Source organism: Xyrauchen texanus, chromosome 34 (assembly GCF_025860055.1).
Source record: "Xyrauchen texanus isolate HMW12.3.18 chromosome 34, RBS_HiC_50CHRs, whole genome shotgun sequence".
NCBI lineage: Eukaryota > Metazoa > Chordata > Actinopteri > Cypriniformes > Catostomidae > Xyrauchen > Xyrauchen texanus.
In genome coordinates this window covers 9,505,528-9,529,950 of record NC_068309.1, presented here as the reverse complement: position 1 = coordinate 9,529,950, position 24,423 = coordinate 9,505,528, and the positions used below count along the sequence as shown (strand labels likewise).

General features: G+C 37.5%; 1 protein-coding gene across 1 annotated transcript in view; it reads left to right on the top strand.

The window, feature by feature from the left end:
• The first annotated feature begins 8,516 nt into the window (after nucleotides 1-8,516).
• cast (calpastatin) overlaps nucleotides 8,517-24,423 on the top strand; it is a 45,949-nt gene continuing 30,042 nt past the window's right edge. Inside the window, 1 exon segment of the mRNA XM_052103753.1 lies at nucleotides 8,517-8,677. Within this exon segment, the coding sequence (XP_051959713.1) occupies nucleotides 8,603-8,677 (75 nt within the window). The 5' untranslated portion in view covers nucleotides 8,517-8,602.

Sequence of the window (24,423 nt, the reverse complement as noted above, 5' to 3'; positions counted from 1 at the left end):
ACTGGTATCTGTGAAAATAACAATAATCAACTATTTATTAATTTAAGTGTTTTGTATGGCGTGTGAACATTGTACAGTAGGCAGAAGCTGCAATTTGAAAATCTTGAAATGAATGTATGGATTCAGATGGGAAAAATGGATTTGTATTTTAAATGTTATTTATTTCTTAACTTAATTTTATTTTATGTACCCTTACCCTGCAATTCATTCACCCACTGCCTGGACATTGTGGGGCCCCGCCCCAGTAGGAAAGATCTGCAAAAACAGCTTGAGGGGGTGGCATGTTACATGTTGTTCTGTTGTCACGACTACACTGTTGTCAGTGCTCTCAGAGCTGTTCATGTTAGAGGTCCACCAGATTGGGTCAGTTTTTCAAGTAGAACTTTTAGTTCAGGTTTGTAATTTATGAAAAAAATACAGAGGCCTTCCGAACTTGTTTCGCCTCGCGCTCTCACTCACAGATAGGTGCGAATGGATGAGTTAGGGGCCATTCATACCGAGTGTGTTTTTTGCCTGCTTCTTCTCTGTTTTTCCATTGTTTTCCTATGTAAACACGTGCTGGATGAACATCCATGCCTGTTGCACTGCGTCTCGCTGTTTCTTCAGTGTCTCACAAGACCGGCACGTTTTTAGCCACAGTGTCAATAGTTAAAAAGAACTTCAGGTTTCAAAAACGCTGTTTTACTAAACGCTATTTCACTCAAAAACTTTTTTTTTCATTTGTTGGACTGCATCTAGATAGTTTTTAGTGCATGTACAAAGATCTGCTCCAAGCAAAGTTTCAGCGCTTTCGGCAATGTTTTTCCCCCTTCTGCTCTAGTGTTCTGAGGGGCCGCCGTGCCTTGTATGTCTACAGTTACAATACTGTAACGAATGTTGCCAACGATGCTAACATAAAATGCTGACTTTTGCAACATGGTGAACAATACACTGCAGCATCAGAATATAAGCTCCTGGTGAAAGTAAATTAAATAAGACAGAAATATTTTACTATTGTATACAGCAAATTCTCAAAGTAATAATAATAATACTGTATCAAATTATAAAGACAAACTGGAAAACAAGAATAATTGTTGGCTTATAATAATAATAATAATAATAATAATAATAATAATAATAATAATAATAATAATAATAATAATTAAAAACTGTAGTACTGTAGGGGTTACACAGCCTGTTCATTAAAAAAAGAGGTAAATAAATGTAAAAATATATGTAGGTAAATATTTTTTACTGTATTGTGGAAAACATGCATTAATTAACTTTAACTAGATTTTTATGTTTCAGTAAACATATTAAATGTACTTGGCTACAACGGATGATAGGATGAATTTAAAATTATGATTTCAAATTAATTTTATAAAATTGTTAAGCAAAAAATTTCAAAATGGGGCTCTGGGTTGATCAGATGCTCGGGGCCTCAGAAATCGTTAACCCGCCCCTGTCCATTACAGTGTTTAAGCAACAGTGTGGATCCTTACCTAGTTAAAAACAAGCTAATTTCAAGATGTTGACATCATGTCTGGTCGTCACGTGGGTCACCCGCCATGTAAGACGCTCAAAGCACAAGACGATCGGTTAGGCGGTCGGACGATCAGACGCTTGGTTTTTGGCACGGAGTTCCTGCCATACTCAACAAGACACATGATAAGATGTGCAGGGTGATGGTCTCAGATGCAGAGGCAACTGAGATTCATTGAGGCGAGTCACTACGCCACCATGAGGACTTATGATACTTTACTTGTTGAGCTATTTGTGTTCTAATCAAAGCTTGCGCTGAGTTCAGAATTGCATACTACCATACTTTTCTTACTGTTTCTGCCATAGACAGTATAGACATAGACATAGTATGAGTAGTATGGGTAGTATGCAATTCCAAACTCAGCCATGGTGTTTCCAATAAGCATGGATACAGCATACTAGCATTCACTGAACTAGCTAGTTTTAGCTAGTCAGGTTCCTTCTTTCTTGAAATATTTAAGTTGAGCTTACATGATAATTATAAGTCCAGCCAAAGACTTAATTTAAATTAAAGTGCCATTAAAATGCAAGTGTAAAATGTCAAATTTATGAGGTAGCTAACTTTTAAATTAAGAGCAATTAACGTACATGTGATACTAAATCAATATCTGAACATTCAATTAACTAAACTTGAGAGTTTATAAAATTTCATGTAACTGATTGACTACATTTTATATAGAGAGTCCTGCTTACTTATTTGGGTTTCTATTGTACAAAATTTAAATGGTAACAATAATGTATAGTTTCTGACGCAATACCATAATAGCTTATAATAACATTTTATAATGTACAGATCATAAATCATTTAGACAAACCTAAGCAGAAGAGTAATTCTTAACTCAGAGACCTCACCTCTTTGTGCTCTTCCAAATCTACAACTAAAATTAATACATTTTATGTAAACCTTTATAAAAATAGACTTTATTCAAAAAGTGTTGGGTTCAATTGGATAATCAAGTAATCAACTTGTGTATATCAGTAATCAAAGTGATCTGGTTACAATTTGAGAGAAGTAATTGTTAATTTGTAGTGAATTACTTTTTGAGTAACTTACCTAAAAGTAACTAACAAACACCTTGAGACAAATTCGAAATAAATCTGTGCAAATATTAATTTAGAAGCAGTTTGAAATGAGCTTAACCACACAGTTTAATGACAGAAGAGGCTCAAAAAATAGCTCTTTGGCCGAACTTGATTCAATCATGGACAGTGGTTCCACATGTTTGAAATTAGTTTTCTTAACTAAAAGTTACTATGTAATCTCAACACAAATACTTGGTGTAGAAAGAACCTAATTGATTGGGTAAACCCAACAAAATTAGATTTGTCAATGCAACGCAATTACATCTCTTTTATATCTTTATGTACTTACTATTGAAATTAAATGTGGGGTTATGGCATTATCTACTTCAGCAGATATGCAACATGCTTCACAGTCTATTCCAAACAAATACCTAGCTGTTTTCAATCAATCCACCCATTCCATGCTAAAATAATTACTGACTGAATATGCATGCACACACAAGAGCTATACAAAACAGGAAGAATGCATGATCATAACAAATCATAAACATATCCTTGTATTTGTGGTTCATAAATGGACCACAGGCACAGGCTCTTTTTAAACTTCCTTTAAGCCTTCTGGCAAACATTTCTTCTGCTGTGCTTTTAACAGGAGGAGCAAACACTGTGACACACACAAGCCCACCTCTGTTGAAAGCAAAGCTGTTTTGGTTTAAAGTGCGTGATCTTAATCTTCAGACATGCCGCACAGAAAGAGATGCCACGGTCGTAAGAAAAGCACCAATGAGGTATGTTTCTTGAAGCCTGTTCTTTCTAACACAGTTGCCAATATCAAGTCATATTGCTGTCAAGTATGTTTCACACTTGATTTGTAATGGAACTTAATTGCTGTGTAAACACTGATAACTGCTTCTGCTAGAAGGACATTTCTTGCTTGTGGCTTGACTAGTTGTTTAAGATATCCATAAAACTTTGTGAGAGTTTGCATTGAATGGCCCTGCTGTAAAAAGACTAGATAATCTTGGTGGGGCTAGTCAGTTGGCTGGGTTTAGAGGGCTTTGGGGCACTTCTCAGCATGTCAGGCTGATGATGAGCTGAGACCTCATTTAACCACTGTGCATATTTTTACAATGCGCAATGCAAATTAATGTTTAACTTTTATATTGTAATGGACGTCTTGAAACTAAGATAAATCGCCTCTGATTTATTTGCTGCAATTATCCGTGTGTTCTGGTACCCACACGCACAGGAGTGGCTTTATCTGAGCGTGAGAGTGAGGAGGACACATTACGTGAATGAGAGACAAACTGAAGTTGTCAAATATAACTCGAGGAAGTCTTTAACAGACTGTTTCCTGGCTTCCAGGAGACGCCGTCATGGCATACGCCACATATTGGACAATGCTCATCATGCAATGAACTGCACAGCAAGCTTTCTTGACTGGAATATGAATAGGTTTCGAGGGTGTCTTCAGAACACCTGAAAATGCAAACCCTTCAGGCTTAGGTTGATCTTTGTACACACAGATTCAAGTATTAAAAAAAATTAAAACAAAACAATAGTTGCGATGTGAAGTTGGGCGTTATCGTGTTATGTGATGTCGGTGAAGAATGCTTTTGCTTGCACTGGAAAGTTACTTGATGTGTTCTGAAGAAGGGGTCGATAGAAGTGTTATTTATTTGAATTGTGGTTTCATGCGGGGCCATATTGTGCAGACACCTGTATAAAATAAACAGAATAGAAAAGCATTTTAATCATGTCAGCAGATGTTAAATAGTAGGCACATTTCCCCTGGAACAGTTCAATAGATTTTTTTTTTTCAAATTGATGTGTAACATCAGGTTAGGCAAAACATGTTGGGCGTTGTGACATGTTTCACATAGTTATTGTGAATTTGCCACCACAGACTAATCAATGTACCCCCTTCGAACAAAATCCTGGCACCACCCCTGTTAGGTCTTTTTTACTTCAAATGCTTTGGCTTCTTATAGAACATTGTCACCCTCTAGTGGACTATGGAGGAGGTTGACTACGTCATTTTTGCTGTTCTCACAGAGTCAAAGCCCACAATAAATTTACTATCACAGTCACAGATATAAACTGTAATACTTCAAAACTACAAATGTTTTATAATCTTGTTTTCTCATTTGTGGATGTCCAGCCCAGTAAATATAGAATAGCATTCCTTTATGACATAATTATTTCTCTGCTTCCAAGAGCTGTAGGTGCTTGAACAGCTTAGAGTGGAATGCATCTATGAATGTGGGGCAATCGAGCAAGAAAGGAATTTATTTTATGTAGATAAGAATGCACTTGTTTTCTAGTAGGTCTCTGGTGAGCTGCAGAGTTGTCAGTGTTCCTTGACACAGTCATGAAATGGGCACAGGAATATTTTGTGACTAAAAATATCCTGAAACTCCACTTCATCATAAGCTCCTGTTACAGTGACATAAACCTGGCAGTGTAAAAGCCCTCTTATCTAAATATTAAGCACAGTAAATATGTAAGAGATAGTTCACCCAATAAAGATATTATGCAGAATGCATTCCCTATCATTGCATCTTTCTTCCATACAACGAAAGTGAACATTTCCTTTTTTGTTCCACAAAAGAAAGAAAGTCATACAGGTTGTTGGCCAAGGGGATTAATTATCACATAATTTTCATTTTTGTGTGAACTAACCCCATAAGAAAGCTTGAGAATTTGTGGCTGAGTGTTTCTCAAGATAAAACAGCTGGTTTAACTGGCTCAGTGAGCACCCAGGTGTGTCTGCAAGTGCTTGTGATTATGCACGTCAGATAAATGTCTCTTTGCACAAACATGTTTGTGTTTGAGGGCTGCTTTAAAAGCTTAACTTATTAATGAACATTTTTTAGTTGTCTCCAGGTGTTAATGTCGGTTAATGTTCTCATAATTTAAGAGTTCATGCCAGTTAATAAAGGTATGTGGGTGTTTCAAACATTTTGTTTAACAGATTTTTGTGTAATTGTGCATGTGTGTGTGTTTGTGGATGGAGGGACTTAAAGTCGTTTGTGAGGAGGTTTAGGTTAAGGGGTGAGGGTTATGGGATAGAACATATCATTAGCTTAGTATGAAAACTATAGAAGTCAATGAAAATTCCCCACCAGGATAGAAAAACTTGTTGGCGTGGTTGTATGTGTATCTCCTATGACAAATGCAGGATGGTCCTCTCAGAAAGGTCAAACCTCACTCCTTTAACTAGGCCCCATTTTCCCAGTTAAGATCAATCTTAATTCTGTGGCATGTAAGGACATTTTAGTATAGAGTGTGCTTCCAACATTGAAGCAAATGTTTGGGAAGAGCCATTTTCAGTTGAAGCAGTTGACAGTGTCCCTCTGCACAAAGCATAGGTCCAAGGAGCGGTGTCAGAAAATGCTAGCCTTGGTTTCGTGCAGAGCAGCACATTGCTCCTTAATACATTATTAAATGTATAGTTTGGAAGTAAGGCTGTTTCTCTTGCTCTAAATAATTGTAAAGCCTGTTTTAATGTTGTCTAACATGCATAACTGCATGTCCACATGTGATTAAACTTGTGCCATCAGTTGGAAAGTATAGATGTGTGTTTTTCCACACCCAAGCCCTTAACTGGTATCTCACTGAACAAGCATGCTTTGTTTTCAGCATTTGGGGATGATAGTACATGCCTACAGTAGTATGAAATGTTTAATAAGTGCAGGTCTCTGATTTGGTCTCCTCTATAGCTGCACTTTGCAGTTACATTTAGTCCATGCTTTGTGACTTGAAATATTAAAACATATTTTTTGTACTGGTACTAAAGGTCTTTCTTTACCATTCTTTCTAGATGCTAATTTCCTTGGAATGTGACATCCTGCTGAAAAAGCAGATAATTTGATTGGGGGACCTTTCAGGGGATTGTTTGGCTTGCATGCTCAAATGTGAAGTTTTTCAAAGCTTAGTGATCTTAGTCACATTTGGCAGCTGACTCTTGAATAGGGATGCAGAAGTCTGGTCTCTGTTTATCTCTCTACCCAGCATTATGTATTAGAACAGTAGTTATCAACTGGTTTTGCTTCAGGACCCAGATTTTACCAAGTGGTGATGCAACACATTTCCAAAATAGTTTATTGTAAAAAAAAAAAAAAGGAACAAACATGTACCTTAAAATCAAATATAAAATGTATTAAAGGGTTAGTTCACGTGAAAAAATGTATTCTTTCATCATTTACTCACACTCAAGACATCCCAAATGTGTTTAACTTTTCTTTCTTTTTTTTTTTTTTTGCTAAAACAAAAATGAATAGTTTTTTAGATGTAAATCTCAGCTCTGTAGGTTCATACAATGCAAGTGAACGGTGACCAGAACTCCAAAAGCTCCAAAAAGGAGATACAGTTAACATAAAAGTCATCCATGTTACTCTAGTGGTTAAATCCTTGACTTCTGAAGCGATCCAGTTGGTTTTGGGGATGAACAGACCAAAATATAACTAATTTTTCACTGTACATCTTAGTAGCAGTCTCCTTGGCGATCATGATTTTAAGCTCGATTACACTTCCTATAGTGCCATCTAGTGATCTGTCCATGTATCAGGCACTAGGAAGTGTAATCAAGCTTAAAATTATTATAGCGCCTAGAGACTGCAATGACAAGAACAGACCACTTTGGTCAGTAGATATAATCGAGCTTGAAATCATGATCACTAAGAAGACGGCTGTCAAGATTTATAGAGAAAAAGGAGTTATAATTTGCTCTGTTTTCACCCAGAACAAATTGAATCGATTCAGAAGACATTGATTTAACCACAGGAGTCTTAATGATGATTTTATGCTGACTTTATCTCCTTTTTGGAGCTTTTGGAGTTCTGGTCACCATTCAATTGCACTGCAAGGACCTACATAGCTGAAATATTCTTCTTAAAATCATTGTTTGTGTTGATTTTGAAGGTCATACACATCTGGGATGACATGAAGGTGAGTAAATGATGAGATAATTTTCATTTTTGGGTGAACTATCCCTTTAACATTACCATGAACCGCATAGGCCCAGCAATATGCAAAATTATTAACACCAAGTGAGAGAGTTAGAATTTGCAACTAAATGTTTATTTTCACAGAAAATCAGTGCATTAGAGGGCAGCATACCTTTGCTCCAATCAGTTTGTACTTTGTTTCCTTTGTCAGTTCAAGAATTTAAGTGTTTCTGACTGTGCGCCTCTGTTCGGCACATTCCGGGTACAACAGGCAAACATACGCCCTTGTTATCTTATGTGTATTAGGTGTGTCTTAATCAGATGGTATAAATTACATGTGCATCCCTATTTAGCCATACTCCTTTCCTTCCCTCCTGTTGAGTCTGCCTACATTAGGTGCCCTAGCTCCTCCCATTTTCCTGTCGCCCCCTACCCCTTACAGGAATAGTTCACCCTAAATGAAAATTTGTTGATAATTTACCCTCAGGCCATCCAAGATGTATATGACCTTCTTTCTTCATTAGAACAGGATTTAAGATTTTTAGGAAAGTATCCCAGTTTTTTTGCTTCATCCAATGCAAGTGAATGGACACCAATTTTTGATGGTCCAAAAAGCATATATAGGCAGCATCAACGTAATCCACACAACTCCAGTCAATTAAGTAATGTCTTCTGAAGTTAATCGATATGTTTGTTTGAAAAAAAAAAATCGCTAATTAAAACATTTTGATGCTGACTAAATATGCTTTTTGGACCGTCACAAATTCACTTACATTGGATGAAGCTAAAAACCTGGGATACTTTCTTAAATATCTTAAATCCTGTTCTGATGAAGAAAAAAGGTCATATGCATCTTGGATGGCCTGAGGGAGAGTAAATTATCAGCAAATTTTCAGTTTTGGGTGAACTATTCCTTTAACATGCCTCTTTCCTCCCACCTTTTAAACCCGCCTTCAGGAAGTACACTAACCCTGCCCTTTCATCCCCTGACCACTCCTCCTCCCCTCTGTGCCTGGAACATGCTATAACTCAGACAGCATTCACACACACACCCAGCCAGAGGCAGGGAGAGTTACAGAGACGCTCCCACACACTCAGCTCTGCTAAACATGGGCCAGTTCTTCAGCTGGATCCGCAGCACGCAGGACCATCCAGACCTGCAGGACGCCACCGTTGAGCAACAGGTCTCACTTACTGGATATAAACATATTGAGATCACAAAGAGTAACGTGTGCATGGGTTTACTTTAGTATTCTGCAAGTGTGTATTAGAGTGTGTTTGAGGTGCAGAGATTGACTTGACAGTGCAAGGATTTGAGCTTTTCTAACAAAAGCGTGTTTCGACACAAACAGCAAGAGTGCGGGCCAAGAGGTCTTGGCTGTCTGGGGGGAGGAGTGCTGGAATGTGGGGAATGCTCAGAAATGTGTTTTCAAATTATAAAGCTCTAAACTACTAGGGGCATTTAGGACTTAAAAAAAAAAAACTGCACCTCTACAAATAAATGTTCTGTCACCGTGAACTCATTTTAAAAGGTGGGGGAGGTGGTTTGACAGCTGTCAGTAGCTCGCACAGACCCAACACTTACAGTGTAGTATTAACGTATTACAGTATATATTAATATATAATACTTATATCATACATATATTAATATATATGTATTATTTACTTTTAATATTTGTAGTATTTTAAAGATTCAAGTATTGCCAAATTTTGCAAATTGGCTACAAATATAAAGGGCATCTTGTGGAGCACATGACAATAAAAGATAGCACAAGCTGGTCCTGAATCAATTATTTAATCCGTTACAATAATGACAATTGTGCAAGTGCACAATTTTATTTTTCATTCTGTTTTGTGCATTTGTGCATACTTGAGTGTTTTGACTACATTCACCAAAATTCATTCAGATCCATTTAATGATTCAGTGATAATTTCTGGTGATGCCAGAAGGTTGTGACAAATGAGTGTCTTGTGGGAAATTAATCAGTCACTTAATCAACGATCAAAATAATTTTATTTCTAAAGACCTAAAAAGAGACTTTAGTAGAGGGTTTAAGCATTATAAGAACAAAGCAAATCTATCCTTTCTCTACAGTTTGTGAGATGCTGAGCATGACTTTTATCAAACAATAACTGTAATAGCTTAATAAAAATTAATAGTTTCAGTAACATCCATACGTTTTCAAATATAAAAGCGTGTGTCTACATATCTATTGACTTAAGTAAAAAAGAACACAGCAGATCTATCCTTTTTCCTATACAGTTCCTATACAGACTCCACACCAACATAGAGATAAAAAAGGGGCTGATAGTAAAAATAGCTTTACATATATAACACAGATCTAGTAATCTGCTTAATGTTTGATCAGTTGTTTTTGCCAAATTATGTAAAAAGCATAACTTAATGAAGACTCAGGAGCTGATAAAAACTTCAGTTACAACGTGTTCTTTACAGAAGGTTTTCTTTACAGTTCACATTTCACATAATGCTGCCAATCAAGAACGATATGCCAATAAATAGCTCCCGTAGGTGTGTTCCTCATCTCTAGATTATTAATTTAGATCAACATCAATGCCGATAAAAAACATGGATAAAGAGCATCGTTGAAAGAAACTTTGTTGAAATGAACGGAGCCTGATGGCCTATTACGTAAAGGCTTTTTCAGCTCATGAAACTCATCTGTGACTGGCTGGATAGTCGCTCAATCATCCCAAAGTAACAAAATGCAAAGAATTCTGTATACAAATGCACCATTTTGACTCCATAGGGGTTTAGCTTGGAAAAGTGCAGGGAACAAAAATCACCCTTTTAAAGAGTGTGGGGGACGTGTCCCCTGTGGTTGCTCAACCCTTGTATTAACTGTTTGCCTGGCAACAGATTTATGTGTTGCAATGTGCAGTGCTGTTAAAAGCTTTTACTGATAGCATTTTTGGGTGTGTTTGTGAAGAAGCAGTGGTGATTCATTGGATGATTAATGGTTATGTGTTATGTCATACTTCTCAACAAATAAATAATTTGCTGAAATAGATTTTAGGTCCTACTTTACCTGAAACTGAAACTTCTGTTATAATTTATTGAGCCACATGTTGTTCGAAACCCATATGACCCGGTGGTCTAACAAAACATATAGTTCTGCCACGAAATAGCGCCATTGCTTGGACTTTTCAAACATACAGAGCAAAGTTTTTACTTTTTTTGCCACAAAGTCACAGTGTTTACACTTTTGTGGGATTCAGCCAAAGAATGGCTTACTTACCGTTGTCTACGCATATTCAGCTGGGATAGGTAAATGTATTTTAGTGTCACTATCCTGTTTGAATAGATAGAAGAACTAAAATTTTCTTAGACTAATCTATTGGGTTAGAAATGTAGTTGCTTAGACTCTTCTCTGCGTTAAATAATTTTTTAAGCATCATTTAATGTATTGTAACAATATTAATTAATCGAACGACAAGTGCAATTATGCATCAATAAGATAAATGACTCAATCAAAAATGGGTTTACATTTTCTAAAACAAAGACTGTTTGTATGCATTTTTGCCTTTTGCGGTATCAGGAGAACCCATCAAAGTTGTCAAAGAACTTACATTTTTAGGACTTGCGTTCGATAACAAACTTACCTTTATTCCACACATGAAAAACCTGAGGAAAAAGTGTTTCAAGACATTGAATATTATAAAAGTGCTGGAAAAATCAAAATGGGATGCCGACTTCACTGTACTTTTACACCTTTTATAGAGTACTAGTCAGATCCCGGTTAGACTATGCGTGCTTTGTATATTGTTCAGAACAGATATTTGAAATTGGCACTACAATATGCAGTGAAACTTTGGCAAACCAAAGCAGTCCGGCCTACTTTCACCCCAGCGATCTTACTTAGATGAAGCCAGACCCACACATATCAGACCTTTTGAAATGAGGATAAAACCTTGTGACAGGGCGGAGGGCGGGGCCGGGTCGTGATTATACACACCTGGTCCCTTATCAGGCTAATCAAGCCTCAGAGAGGGATAAAGGCCGACTGCGGATGGTGGTGCGACGGAGAGAGATCGTTTACGGGCAGCTGCTCCGTCACGTGTGTGTTTGTGTCTTTTGTTTAAGTTTATCATTAAAACTATTATTTATATTGTCAAGCCGGTCCTCACCTCCTCCTTTCCATTGAATCCCTTTACACTGGTGCCGAAACCCGGGAAGGAGGAGGGATACGCCATAGTAGAGTTCTCGCCACTACCATCCACCCCAACAGAGCAGCCGCGGCCGTCTGGAAGAGGAGGAACAGCTGCCGACCGCGAGGGGAGCAGGGGCTCCTAACCCACCGCCTGGAGCGGTCAGGGCCACTGCCAGGGGCGGATGAGTCCCCTACCAGCCGCTGAAACGCGGTGGGGTCTGAGACCGCTGCCAGCAGACGGGGCTTAGGGCACGCCCTCCCCCAGGGAAAGAGGGGGGGGGTATATGTTATGCCGGGGGCTCCCCTGCCTGTGAGAATGAGGGAGGAATGTGACAGGACAGAGGGTGGGGCCGGGTCGTCGTGACTATACACACCCGGTCCCTTATCAGGCGCTAATCAAGCCTCTGAGTGGGATAATGGCCTACTGCTGATGGTGGTGCGACGGAGAGAGATCATTTACGGCAGCTGCTCCTTCATGTGTGTCTTTTGTTTAAGTTTATCATTAAAACTATTATTTATATTGTCAAGCCGGTTCTCGCCTCCTCCTTTCCATTGAATCCCTTTACAAACCTTATTTAGAGAACCTGGATATGAATTTGGACAACTTAACCCGAACTAATTTTTTTCCTATACCTAAAAGGCCAAATATAATTTTGACACAAAAAGACATTTTTAGATATAAGACGTTATTTAACCTGTATTTACTGATGGATCAAAAGCAGAGAATAAAGAGATAATAGAGATCAACATTATGTAATCAGTATTCCTGGACAATGCTCCATTTTTACTGCTGAAGCTCGTGCTTTGCTTTTAGCCCTGGAAACTATTAAGAATGAACAAGGACGAAACTGTTAAGACTCAATCTTGTCTTCAATCTCTGGAATCTCTAAAGACTGACCACCACATTATACTGAGTATTTTTTCTAAAGTAGACATCTTACAGAAAGAAAACATCTTACAGAGTTTAGAGTTTCTGTCTAACATGGATCTAAAATGCCTTATATAATTTGTATGTTTTTGATATGTAATTTGTTCTCGCCATGTGGATAGCCTGGTTGCTGACATGGCCCTAAAAATAAATAAATACAATATTGTAACAGTGTAGTGTATTGATCTACAGTGTGTTTGTGAGAAAGCAGTGGTGATTAATTGGATGATTATGTTTGTGTATTGTCATCCCGCTCAACAAATTCAGAATTTGCAGAATTAGGTCCTAGTTCACAAAATGTAAGCTTCTGTTATTAATCCAACCTCATGTTATTCCAAACTCATATGGAGTGGTGGTGGTGTAGTGGTCTAAACCACATAACTGGTAATCAGAAGATCGCTGGTTCGATCCCCACACCCACCACCACTGTGTCCTTGAGCAAGGCACTTAACTCCAGGTTGCTCTGGGGGGATTGTCCCTGTAATAAGTGTACTGTAAGTCGCTTTGGATAAAAGCGTCTGCCAAATGCATAAATGTAAATATGACTTTCATTCTTCCTTGGAACATCATTCACATTTATTGTATGGTGAAAAAAAAATGCAACTTTAGTAAATGGTGAATGAGGCTTTCATTCATTCAACAGTCCATATAAGAAGATTTTTTGGTTCAATGGAAGAAAGAAAGTCATGTTTCGAACAACATGAGGGTCTCATGACAGAATTTCATTTTTGGGTGAACTATCTCTATAAAAGTTGCAAAGTACTTGTTGTTTGCTTTATAAATTGAAAATATGTTGTGTGACATTGTGGCCCATGTTTTCCCGTTTGGTACTGTCTTTTGCATTTACTGATATTTTAGACTATTAATTTTCCTGCTTTGTCCATTATGATACTAATATCCTTACCATCAGTTTTGCTTTTTGCAACTTTATCTGGTTATGCAGATGTCGTGGGAAACACAGAGTAATTTTGGTGTCATGTATGAGCTGAGCTCTCTGCTGTGTGGTTGATGTTGGCCAACAGGCTGCAATCCAAGTCCTCAGTGCTCCACACCCACAGAGCAACATGTAATCCTTGTTCAACATCAGCTACTGACATTACAACAAATGTCCTACAGGGAGACACTTATGCATACAGATAACATACAGTTCTTCTTTTAAAACAAATCAGGTGAATAGTTGACACTTGTATAACAAGAAAAAAAAAACTTAGCAAATAACACTAATTAACTACTTATACAAGTATGATTGGTAATTTTTGTGTATTTTATCTTGATTTTTGTCACATTGATTTTGATGAACCAACATTTTTAAAACAAACCATTAGATTGATCTTAATAATTTTATTGGCAAAGCATATTTTATGCCATTAATTTTAATGTCTTACTAAAATTATTTTCTATCACACCATAAAATAGATTTATAGTTTCCCTAAAATGGTATCCGAAGACTTATATTGGCCAATATATTATGATAATCAACTGAAATAAGGAGAAGATATTGGTAATAATCTGTTATGGTGTCATACCAAATGACTCAAAAAGAGACCTGGACTTGCGAAATCATGACCTTATGTCCTTCAGAGATTTTAGTGAAATGTCCCTAATTATGCATGGACATTCAAATGTATGTTGCTGCTAAAAAGCATGTATGTATATTATAAACTAATAAATTAAGATTAAATTGAATTATCTTGTCTTTATATGCTTAAGTATACTGTATATGCAAAATAAGATCAAGAATTATTTCAGGCTAAAAGCACTGTGACAGATGATCAACAGCTCCTTAAAGCTGAATTGTGTAATTTCTGTCTTCAAAAGATTCTCAAACATAATGTGCCTAAGTCATGAAACATGAGCAGAAACAAATGTTTGTGTAAATGCATTATGCAATGTCTTCCATTGAATTGAATTGGAAAATTTATGCACAAATAATTTTAAATTTTTCTAAGAATTTGCACACCAAATTTGTTCTGCTCGTGTTTCATGAATAAGGTCCTATGACTTCAAACAGGTTTCCACATACACTTAATGAGCACTTTAATAGGAAGACCTGTTCACCTACTTATTCATGCAATTATTTATCAGCCAATCATGTGGCAGCAGTGCAGTGCATAAAATTATTCAGATACGGGTCATGAACGTAAGTTAATGTTCAGATCAACCATCAGAATGGGAAGAAAAAAAAATTAGATCTCATTGATTTCAACAGTGGCATGATTGTTGTTGCCAGACGGGCTGGTTTGAGTATTTCTGTTACTTCTGATCTCCTGCCATTTTCACGCACTACAGTCTTTAGAGTTTAGTCAGAATGGTGCAAAAAACAATGGAAAATGGCCAGACTGTTTCAAGCTGACAGATAGGCTACGGTAACTCAGATAACCACTCTGTACAATTGTAGTGAGAAAAATAGCATCTCAGAATGCACATAAAAAATGTAGGTGGAAGTGCTACAACAGCAGAAGACCACAATGGCACTTTATTAGGACCATAGTGTTCCTAATAAAGTGCTCAGTGAGTGTATATTCCCCCCTTCTTCTATTGGTCTAAAAAAACAGATTTTCCCACCCCAAACTAATGCAATTGGTTGAGCTGATTTTGCTCTTCGGGCTGGTCTGTTTTTTTAAACATACTGTACAAAGTTTTGACTTTCTTTTTTGCTACAAAGTCACAGTGTTGACACTTTTGTGGGATTCAGCCAATGAATGGCTACTTATTGTTATCTTTGCACATTCAGCTGTCGTCAGAGAAAGTATTTAAGCATGTTACTATCCTGCTAGTATAGATAGAAGATCTCAGATTCTCTTAAACTAACATTGGGTTAGATATTTAGTTACTTAGGGACTTTTCTCTGTGTTAGGGTATTTTAAGCATCATTAAGTGTATTGTATTGTGTATTGATCTACAGTGGTTTGTGTGCTCATTGGTGCACTATTGGTCTCAATAGCTACAAGAACATGTTTCAACAGCATGCCGTTCCAATAGCACACACAACTATTTCTGTATGTCTGTGTGTGTGTGCACGTCTGTAAGTGTGTATATTTGTTGATCCAGCAGACTCACAGTAGTCAAAGCTGCTAATATTAGTTATTTAAACCATTGAGTATGTGAGATGGTATTTTTGTACCCTAGGTAGTGACAGAGATGGACTTTCATTTTTATCAGCTGTTGGCTTCATCCCAACTGCTGTTTAAATGCAAGTTCCCTGGCACTGCCTCGGAATTTGTTATTACATTTTGGTTGTGTTTTGGTCATGCTTTGTCATAGGTTGGTGTGGCTTAGTAGTTAAAGATCTGGGGTGTTACCTGAAAGTTGTCAGTTTGGATACAGTAAGTAGCATGTCATGAGTTAGATCCATTGTGCCCTTGTGTCCACATGGTTGGCTTGAACGCATAAGAGGTTCTTACATGTTCTGGGTGTGATCAGAGGCTTGATCAAAATATTATGAGGCGTTAAAAGCGTTATGCTTGAATAAACAGACATACAGCAAACTAGGAATTTAGACAGCATAGCTTAACAGGTTATTTTCTGTACCTTTAGTATATTCAAAGTCAGTAATCCTTAATATTTAGAGTGACTGAGAAGGTAAAAATCAGAAAAAGACGGCTAGAAAGGAAGATGAAATGATGATGTCAGATTAGGTGGCTCGGGTGTAACATAATTGATTCAGTTCTGTTGTTTTGCAATCTCTGTGTCATAATGTGCTGACTCAATCAAATCATACATGAATAGATATTTCTTCATTAGAGTCTCACTCTGTGATAACATTTTTCTGTAATGAATTTCGTTAGAGCTGTGACATCAGCCAACATACTTAAATGTCAATGGAAGTGACATCAAATGGAGTTGCAAAAATAACTTTCCAAAGATTGTTTTCGTTTCTTTTTTTTTTTTTTTTTTTTACATTTTTAGTCAATACTGTGTAAAATAAGTATTCATTTCCAAAGTGGTTGCCTATCAATTACACACTACTTCCATAATAGATCTGATGTTCTGAAAGTTTCTTTGGCCTCGAAAAATCTCTAGAACCTTGATTGATTCATATGTCTTAAGAACATGTTAATCCATTCAGATTGTCAATTCTAAGCCTGCAGAACTAGAATTGCATGTACACGTCTCTGTCACCTCTCAACCTCTGTGGGTGGGGCTCAATTCTGATGACAGACTCATTTATTAACAGATAATGGTTACTAAGCAACACACTTGTTTAATCACTGTATTTCTTGTCCTGCTGAAGCATGCTTCATACGTTCACATACCTCTCCATACTCAAACCATCCTAGAGCACCAAATTTCCAGATAAGCAAGGTATAACATAAAGCTGATGGATGAAACCTGGTTGTTTTAGTCGTTCTGTGCAAACGGTAGCACTTCAGTTTGGAAATTGTTTTTTTTTTTTTTTCCTTATTTGGTTAATGTCAAAGGTTCCTCCCTGCAGAAGTGGCTTTGTGGAATGTAGCTGAATTCCAGCATTCATATGACAAACAGAGATATCTGGGCGTTTAACTTCAAGTGTGTTTGCTTTGCAGTAATTGCTTTTGGGTTGCGATAGGCTCCTCAAAATCCCCACCCAGCATGACAGATTTTGCTGTCACAGAAGTGTGAACTTTGTCACTGGGGTGAAATGTTTTTAATAACATGAGATTGTATGAGCATTTCAGTTGCCCAAAATCTACCATGGTATTACCGTACATTTTGGGGAAACTATGGTAAAACCATGCAATGCGTTCTGCCTGAACGGCCCCTTGTGTGGGCAAAAAGCCTGTTTCTATAAATGACGTCATTGAAAATGTATTCCGACAAATAAATTTTTTGCAAGCAACATATAAATCGCAAATATTTCATTATATTATAGTAGATTTTTTACCAGTGCCTGATTTTTGGAGGGCTTTTAAAAGCAAGAAATGGGTTGAATTTGGAATGGCACACTTCCATACTACTTTTACGATTTTACAACATGCAAAAGCATAAAGAGTAGTATGGGTAAAAGGCCATTCTGATCTAAGCTACTGACTTATTTACTTACCCCTATCTGCTACCCTTCATGTAACAGCTCAGGATAGTCACTAGTGAAACTAGTTGTAAGCACATCAATGCATGGGAATGCTAACAGATAACTCTCTCCATGTATTACAGCACTCATTTATTCTGAGTGATTTTCATTATGGTGAATCATTAAATATCCATCTATTAGGTGATGGAGTTGTTTTCATATTGTGCTCATTGCTTTTACCATTGATAAACTTTGCATGTGTGACTATGCTTGATGTGAGCACAGTCATACACCAGAGGGCGCTGTTCTCATAAATGTTGGGCTGAGTAACACTGGGATTGGATTATTAGTCATATTGGCATCCTGTCTGAAAAAACAAGCCAGCTTTGCCTTTTATTTTACCAATAGGAGTTTATATGAAGATAGTGAGTCAAAGCATACAGTGGCATATGCTATGTAACCATGCTGTGTTTTTCTTATATAAGCACTGGTCCATGCACAATTCTGCAGCACATCTGTGCTTCCGTTTTAAGCAAGACTCATGAGTCACCCAGTTGTTTTTATCCTCTACAAATGTATTTCTCTTTTTCTGGGGTTTCAAAATGAGGGCCACAAAGAGTGGCAGGGGTCCACAGGAACTTTTTGAGATTTTTTAAAAATATAATTTAAATTTATTTTAAAAGGAAATAAAAATATAAAGCAAATATGAATATATAAATGTATGGAGAAATATTATAAAATGTATAAATTATCATAATTTACTCACCCTCATGCCATCCCAGATGTGTGTGACTCTCTTTCTTCTGCTGAACACAAACTAAGATGTTTAAAAGAATATCTCAGCTCTGTAGGTCAATGCTAATAAAAAGTGGCCAGAAATATTAAGGTCCAAAAAGCACCTAAAGACAGCATACAAGTAATCCATACTCTCAAGTGGTTAAATCCATATCTTCAGAAGCGATATGACAGGTCTGTGTGATAAACAGATCAATATTGAAGTCATTTTTAACTATAAATCTCCACTTCATGCATATCACCACCCACTGGTCAGTGCTGGTCAAAGGTGACAAGTTACAGTAAAAAAGGACTTAAATATTGAACTGTTTCTCACCCACACCTATCATATCGCATTAGAAGACATAGATTTAACCGCTGGAGTCATATGAATTACTTTTATGCTGCCTTTATGTGCTTTTAGGACCTTAAAATATGTGGCCACTTTTTATTAGCATTGACCTACAGAGCTGAGATATTCTTTTAAACATCTTTGTTTGTGTTCAGCAGAAGAAAGAAATTCACACACATCTGGGATGGCATGAGGGTGAGTAAATGATGAGAGAATTTTTATTTTTGGGTGAATTATCCTGTTAATACCAAAATAATGTTTTCCAGAAAATATATTTTTAATAATTGATAAATTGGCTTTTATTTTTGTCTTTAGAACTATGATAAGTAAAAGCCAATAATTTAATATTGGAAATAGTTTGTCGTCTTTTTTATATCATGCTTCTTTTTCACCCACCATATAAATAGATCTGTATAAATGAAAAACATATAGTTGCCTTTATGTTTTAGGAACAGGTTCCTTCACAGTTAAGGGGATCATTATATTTAGGGGAGCTTTATGGCATTAAATGTAAAAATAAATAAATAAAAAATGCACTCGCGCTCTCTCTCTCTCTCTCTCTCTCTCTCTCTCTCTCTCTCTCTCTCTCTCTCTCTCTCTCTCACACACACACACACACACTTTCCCTTCCTCCTGTTCTTTTTCCATGCCCTGGGTGTGGTTTGATGCTTATGTGTTGCTGTTTCTCTTTTTGTGTTCATAGTTATGTTGTGCAGTACAGATTCCTTAGTTGTGAGTGTACAGTATGTGGCACACCCTGGCTGACAGACATGCACTAACATTTTTGACCCTGTCCTGCCTCTTTATCTGTCTAGTCCTCACAAGACACTGCACAACTGCTGTTTAGTTTAGACCTACCCTAACCCCCTCAAACCAATGTAGTTGTCCAATCTTTCAAACCCATAACCACCACCCCAAGTCTAGCTTCCTGTGTTGTATGAAAAGAGTCTGTTTATTTTTCCTGGCTTGCAGTACAAGTGGGCAGGAGTGTGTCAATTCAGCCAATCAGAACTCTTATACAGTGCATCATGGTTGGGGGTGGGGCTTTCATCAGTTCAGATATTTTCATCTGGCTAAAGTGGGTGGAGTTTGAGGCTTCAATCTTCAGTGCAGGGTGTGTATCTGTTAGGGTATGTGTATGTGTATAGTTTGTATGTTTCAGACCAAGGGGATTTATAGTGACTCTCATTAAACTGGATTCTTAAATTTACGTGCACAAGTGAAACAGGACACGCATTCATTTTGTTACAGATGGTAAGTATTTCAGCTCTTGGTTTTCTGTGTGTGGTTTCCTGCCAGTATACATGCCTATTGCTGATTGTGCCAACTGTGCTGCAATTGTTACAGTGCGTTTGGCACAAATACTTTTTTCTATGCCATCTTTGCCAAGTTTGAAAAGGCCTGAGTTTGTTAATGATAAAGCATCTGAACATGGTCTAGTTTTTCAAACTAATTCAAAATGTACTTTATCGGAAGCAATAAGCCATATTGTGTACATAGTGTTTGTTTTTGTTCACTATATTGGTTTACAGTATTTTAAGAGCCATTTTACTTATAAGAACTGCTTTAATTGGGGACTTTCTAAGCCATTTTTCGATGTCAAAGCAAGAGGAGAGCAAGCATCTGTCAGCATGCTCATATGTTTTAGATGTTTGGCACAACCTCAGTATGCCATTTTTACATGTAATAAGCCATCTTGATTGAAGCTGATGGCACAAGGTAATATTTCTTGTTTGGAAGCATAGACGGGTAATTCATTCATTTCATAATGCAAGAGGGACATTACGCCCTGTCTGATTGGTTACAGATTCTGGTTGAAGGTGCAAGCCAGATGAAATCAAGCATAGACTAATTTTCTCATGAATGAATTGGATATGTTGGGCTGTTTTGGAATCCTGCATGCTCACTCAAATATGCACAAACATGACAAGGAAGTTATATTATTTATGTTGAACCACTTCAAATTATTTTAAATATGAATTCTTGCAGATACAAAATAGATTAAATAAATCAATTCCATTGGATTGGTCTGGAATCTACTACATTATACCAGTTGTGATTTATATTGTACCTATATTTTGCTGCTATATATTTAGTGCATACTTGGAGCCCATACTTGAACGCTTGCAAGTAGCAACTTGAACTTTTAAAAAATAAATTGTCTGCTGTCAGGATGTTGCCTCATATTGATCTCTCTAATGTTAGGAGCTTTATATAAAGCAACCTATATATTAGTCATTAGAAGTTAAAATTAATAATAGACATGCAAATTCATCATATTTTTATAAATCACTTGTTATAGCTGTCAATCACCCTGAATGACAGCTATAACTTCACTAGTTATTCTTGATAAACATGATCGGTCCAGTATCTAATCCACAAATTTTCTCATTATACTAGTAAAACCTGTCTATTCTAAAACCCCAGGTGGCAACGTCATATCGTCATTATATTTTCGTTGTCATAATATACAAATACTGTCATCATAGCAGTTGAGTACCTTATAGCAGGTCTTAATCAAACATTTTTCACAGGCTTTCACACCCTTTTGCTGTGCAATGGATTAACTTTCTGTACCCACAGAGGGTTTATATGCTTTTGTGGTGATCAGGGGTGGACTGGGAAGAGAAATCGGCCCAGGATTTTGCATGGGATTTGGGTGGGCGTGACACTGTTCTTTTCTGCATATCGTTGCCCCCTTCGGCAGATTGCGGCGCCGTTTTGTGGCCTGTTCTGCATAACGAGGAAGCTCATTTTAGCTTATTCCTGGTTCTCCCCATGGCCAGTCCAACCCTGATCAGCCTCAAAGTGCGTTGGCCCGCCGGGAAAATGCCCGGTATACCAGATTACCGATCCAGCCCTGGTGGTGATATGGGTGGAGACATGCATTAGTCATGATTTTTTTAAAGAATAGAAGCAGAGGTATAGAAAGGAATTGCTTCATTGAGAGAGAAAAAAAAATATATAAAAATGTAAGTCCTTGGACCTTAACTAATTAAAAATCTGTACTAGTGGTCCGACCAGGCCAGCAGAAAAAATCCTAACTGTTCATGCTGTGTAGTTTTTCTTATTGAAATGTTAGAACCAGTGCCAGTGTTGCTTTGTTCTGTTTGTTATACCTATATTTACAAATCACCAATGGTTTTGCTTAAAGGGTGTTTCCAGAGATTCCACCTGTGGATCTACCAAATATGCTTCTTAAGTTAACTAGAACAGGGCAGTGGCCCAGAGGCTAAAACAGGTTGGAGAGGACATGAATGGTTTTTACCTCACCCTTGTTGTCATTGACACTTTCACTGGTGCCTGCTGACACACAAGGATTCGGGGGGAGGAGCCATTTTCAGGCTGTGTGGCTGTAACTGTGTGGGGGGGCAACTTGTCTATTGTGGTTATGGCCCTGGGTTTATCCATCTGTGATAGACTTTTCTTCAGGAATGTTGACGAAATGAGGTGTGCCACATGTCATTTTGTACACGTAAGAGAATAATCAGTAAGTTGTTGAACTTGCATAGCACTGAGACATTTAGGCTTGTACCTGGGTGTTAACATTATCTGTGTCAATGACATCAGCAAAACCCTCACAAGGCAGCTTATCATAATGGAAACGGGAATGCTGCCATTGAAGACTGCAGAGGTTATGCTGACCGGACAGAGCACTACCAAGAAACCAATTTGAACAGAAACTGATTCTGCTGAATCCCTTGTTATTTAGTTAGAAGAGTGTGCAGTCATCTTGTGTCATGTATGGTATTTCTGTGAGATCTGTGGTATGAGAAATGTCTCTGTTGTTTTAATGCCCGCATTAAATTCAGCTTCTCTACAAAATGTCCAATCAAATGGTACCTGCCCTTTGTTTACCCTCAATTCATTGTGTTTTTGTGACTGTCAATCATGCATAATGTTAAACCGACTAAAAGGGAGGTATCTACATTGGTGGTTTCTTACACCCAACAATTATATCTACACCCAAAAATCCAAATAAAAATATGCACACATTATACCTAGAGCAATTTTGTCTATTGATTTCCACCTCCTTTGAATGTTTTGTTGTTGAATGGGATGAGTTGTCGTCTCACCCAAGCATCTTACAAATGTGTTGTGCTATGCTTTTAAACTTTTTTTATGTTGTCTACATTTTAACAGCCAGTGCTTTTATTAATGCTATTTGACATTTATCTTTATTTAGTAGCACAAGGAATAAGGGTAATTTTGTGTCAACTCAACCAGAAGTCCTGGCTTAAAAGTGAAAGATAAACATAAATGATAATGAAAGACAAAATATTAAATGTCATGTCTTTAGCAAATCTGTCTGACTTTAGAAAGAATTAACTAAACTAAAAATTTCAGCCTGGGAAGTTTCTGAAATTTGTTTCATTTGACATGTAATTGCTCATAAGTTGTTGAGCATTGATCTACAATAGGCCTAGCTGTAGCTTTTGTGTTTTGGGTCAGATTTTTCTTAATGTAGCTAAGTGTCCTGGAATGCTTCTGATGCTTCTGATTCGAATGCTTCAGCGGCATATTAAGGGTGGGTTTTAGGGCAATGCCGAGTTATTGGCTCGATGGTGGGAATGCAGATCGATTTTGGTCTTGCGACTCTAGGTCCAAGGCTACTGTCCCCGGCTGGCCAATTGATAGCCTTTGCTCGCACTGGCCCAATGTTGGAAAAGCGGCTAATGAGACACCTGTCAATTAGTGCTTCAAAATATAGCTGATTGGTTAGGGTGTGCTATTGTAAATTGGGTGGATCTCAAGGCAAACTGAAAAACAATGCAAGGAAACCACAGATGATATAATTAACGTAACCACCGAGAATATCTAAGGCTGATCACTTGACTCTAGGCAGAGTATTCATTTGCAGTCTCAATTGACACGGTGGGTCTGCATTACAAAAAGTCTATTGTATGCAATTCTCCAGTCCCTATATCTCATCATCAGCAATCCACCCTATTTTTCTCTACATCTTTCTGTGCATGACATAAACCAGCTGAACTTGCCAGAACACTTCAAGGAACTTTGAAGCAATAAATCAACATGCTACTGGGTGCTGCTTATTGCTTCGTTCAAACTTGCTGTGTAGACAAGAAATACCGAAAATCTAGAGGACAACACAAAAATCCTGATACAGTGTGTAACGTAGTCAATGGAAAGGAGGAGGCGAGAACTGGCTTAACGATGTAAATAATATTTTAATAGTAAACTTAAATGGACACACAAACACACACATGACGGACATGTCCGTAAACGATCTCTCTCTCCCGCACGATCCCCTGCAGTCGACCTTTATCCCTCTCGGAGGCTTGATTAGCCTAATACGGGACCGGGTGTGTAGGATCACGACCCGGCCCCGCCCTCCGCCCTGCCACACAGTGTTTCTCCAGGTCATTTTTTCAGCAGTGGTACTGTTGTGTGAATTTACACGTAACCTTGTATTTACACGCGTTGGTGGAGAAATATCTTAATGCAAACTTAGAATCATTAAAGATGGATAATTTATGTTGGCCTTGTCATATGTGTTCATTTACTGGGAGCTTTTGACACTTGAATGGCCCATAGCTGTGGTAATGACTGTCAAATGAAATTAAATGCCTCAACATAGAAAATGACTTGCACTATTTTTATTAAACATAAATACAAATAGATAATATAAACTGGGTGCAATTCTAGGATTTCAATCTTAGGGGGGCTCAACCCCCAATGTCACTATAAGATTTAAT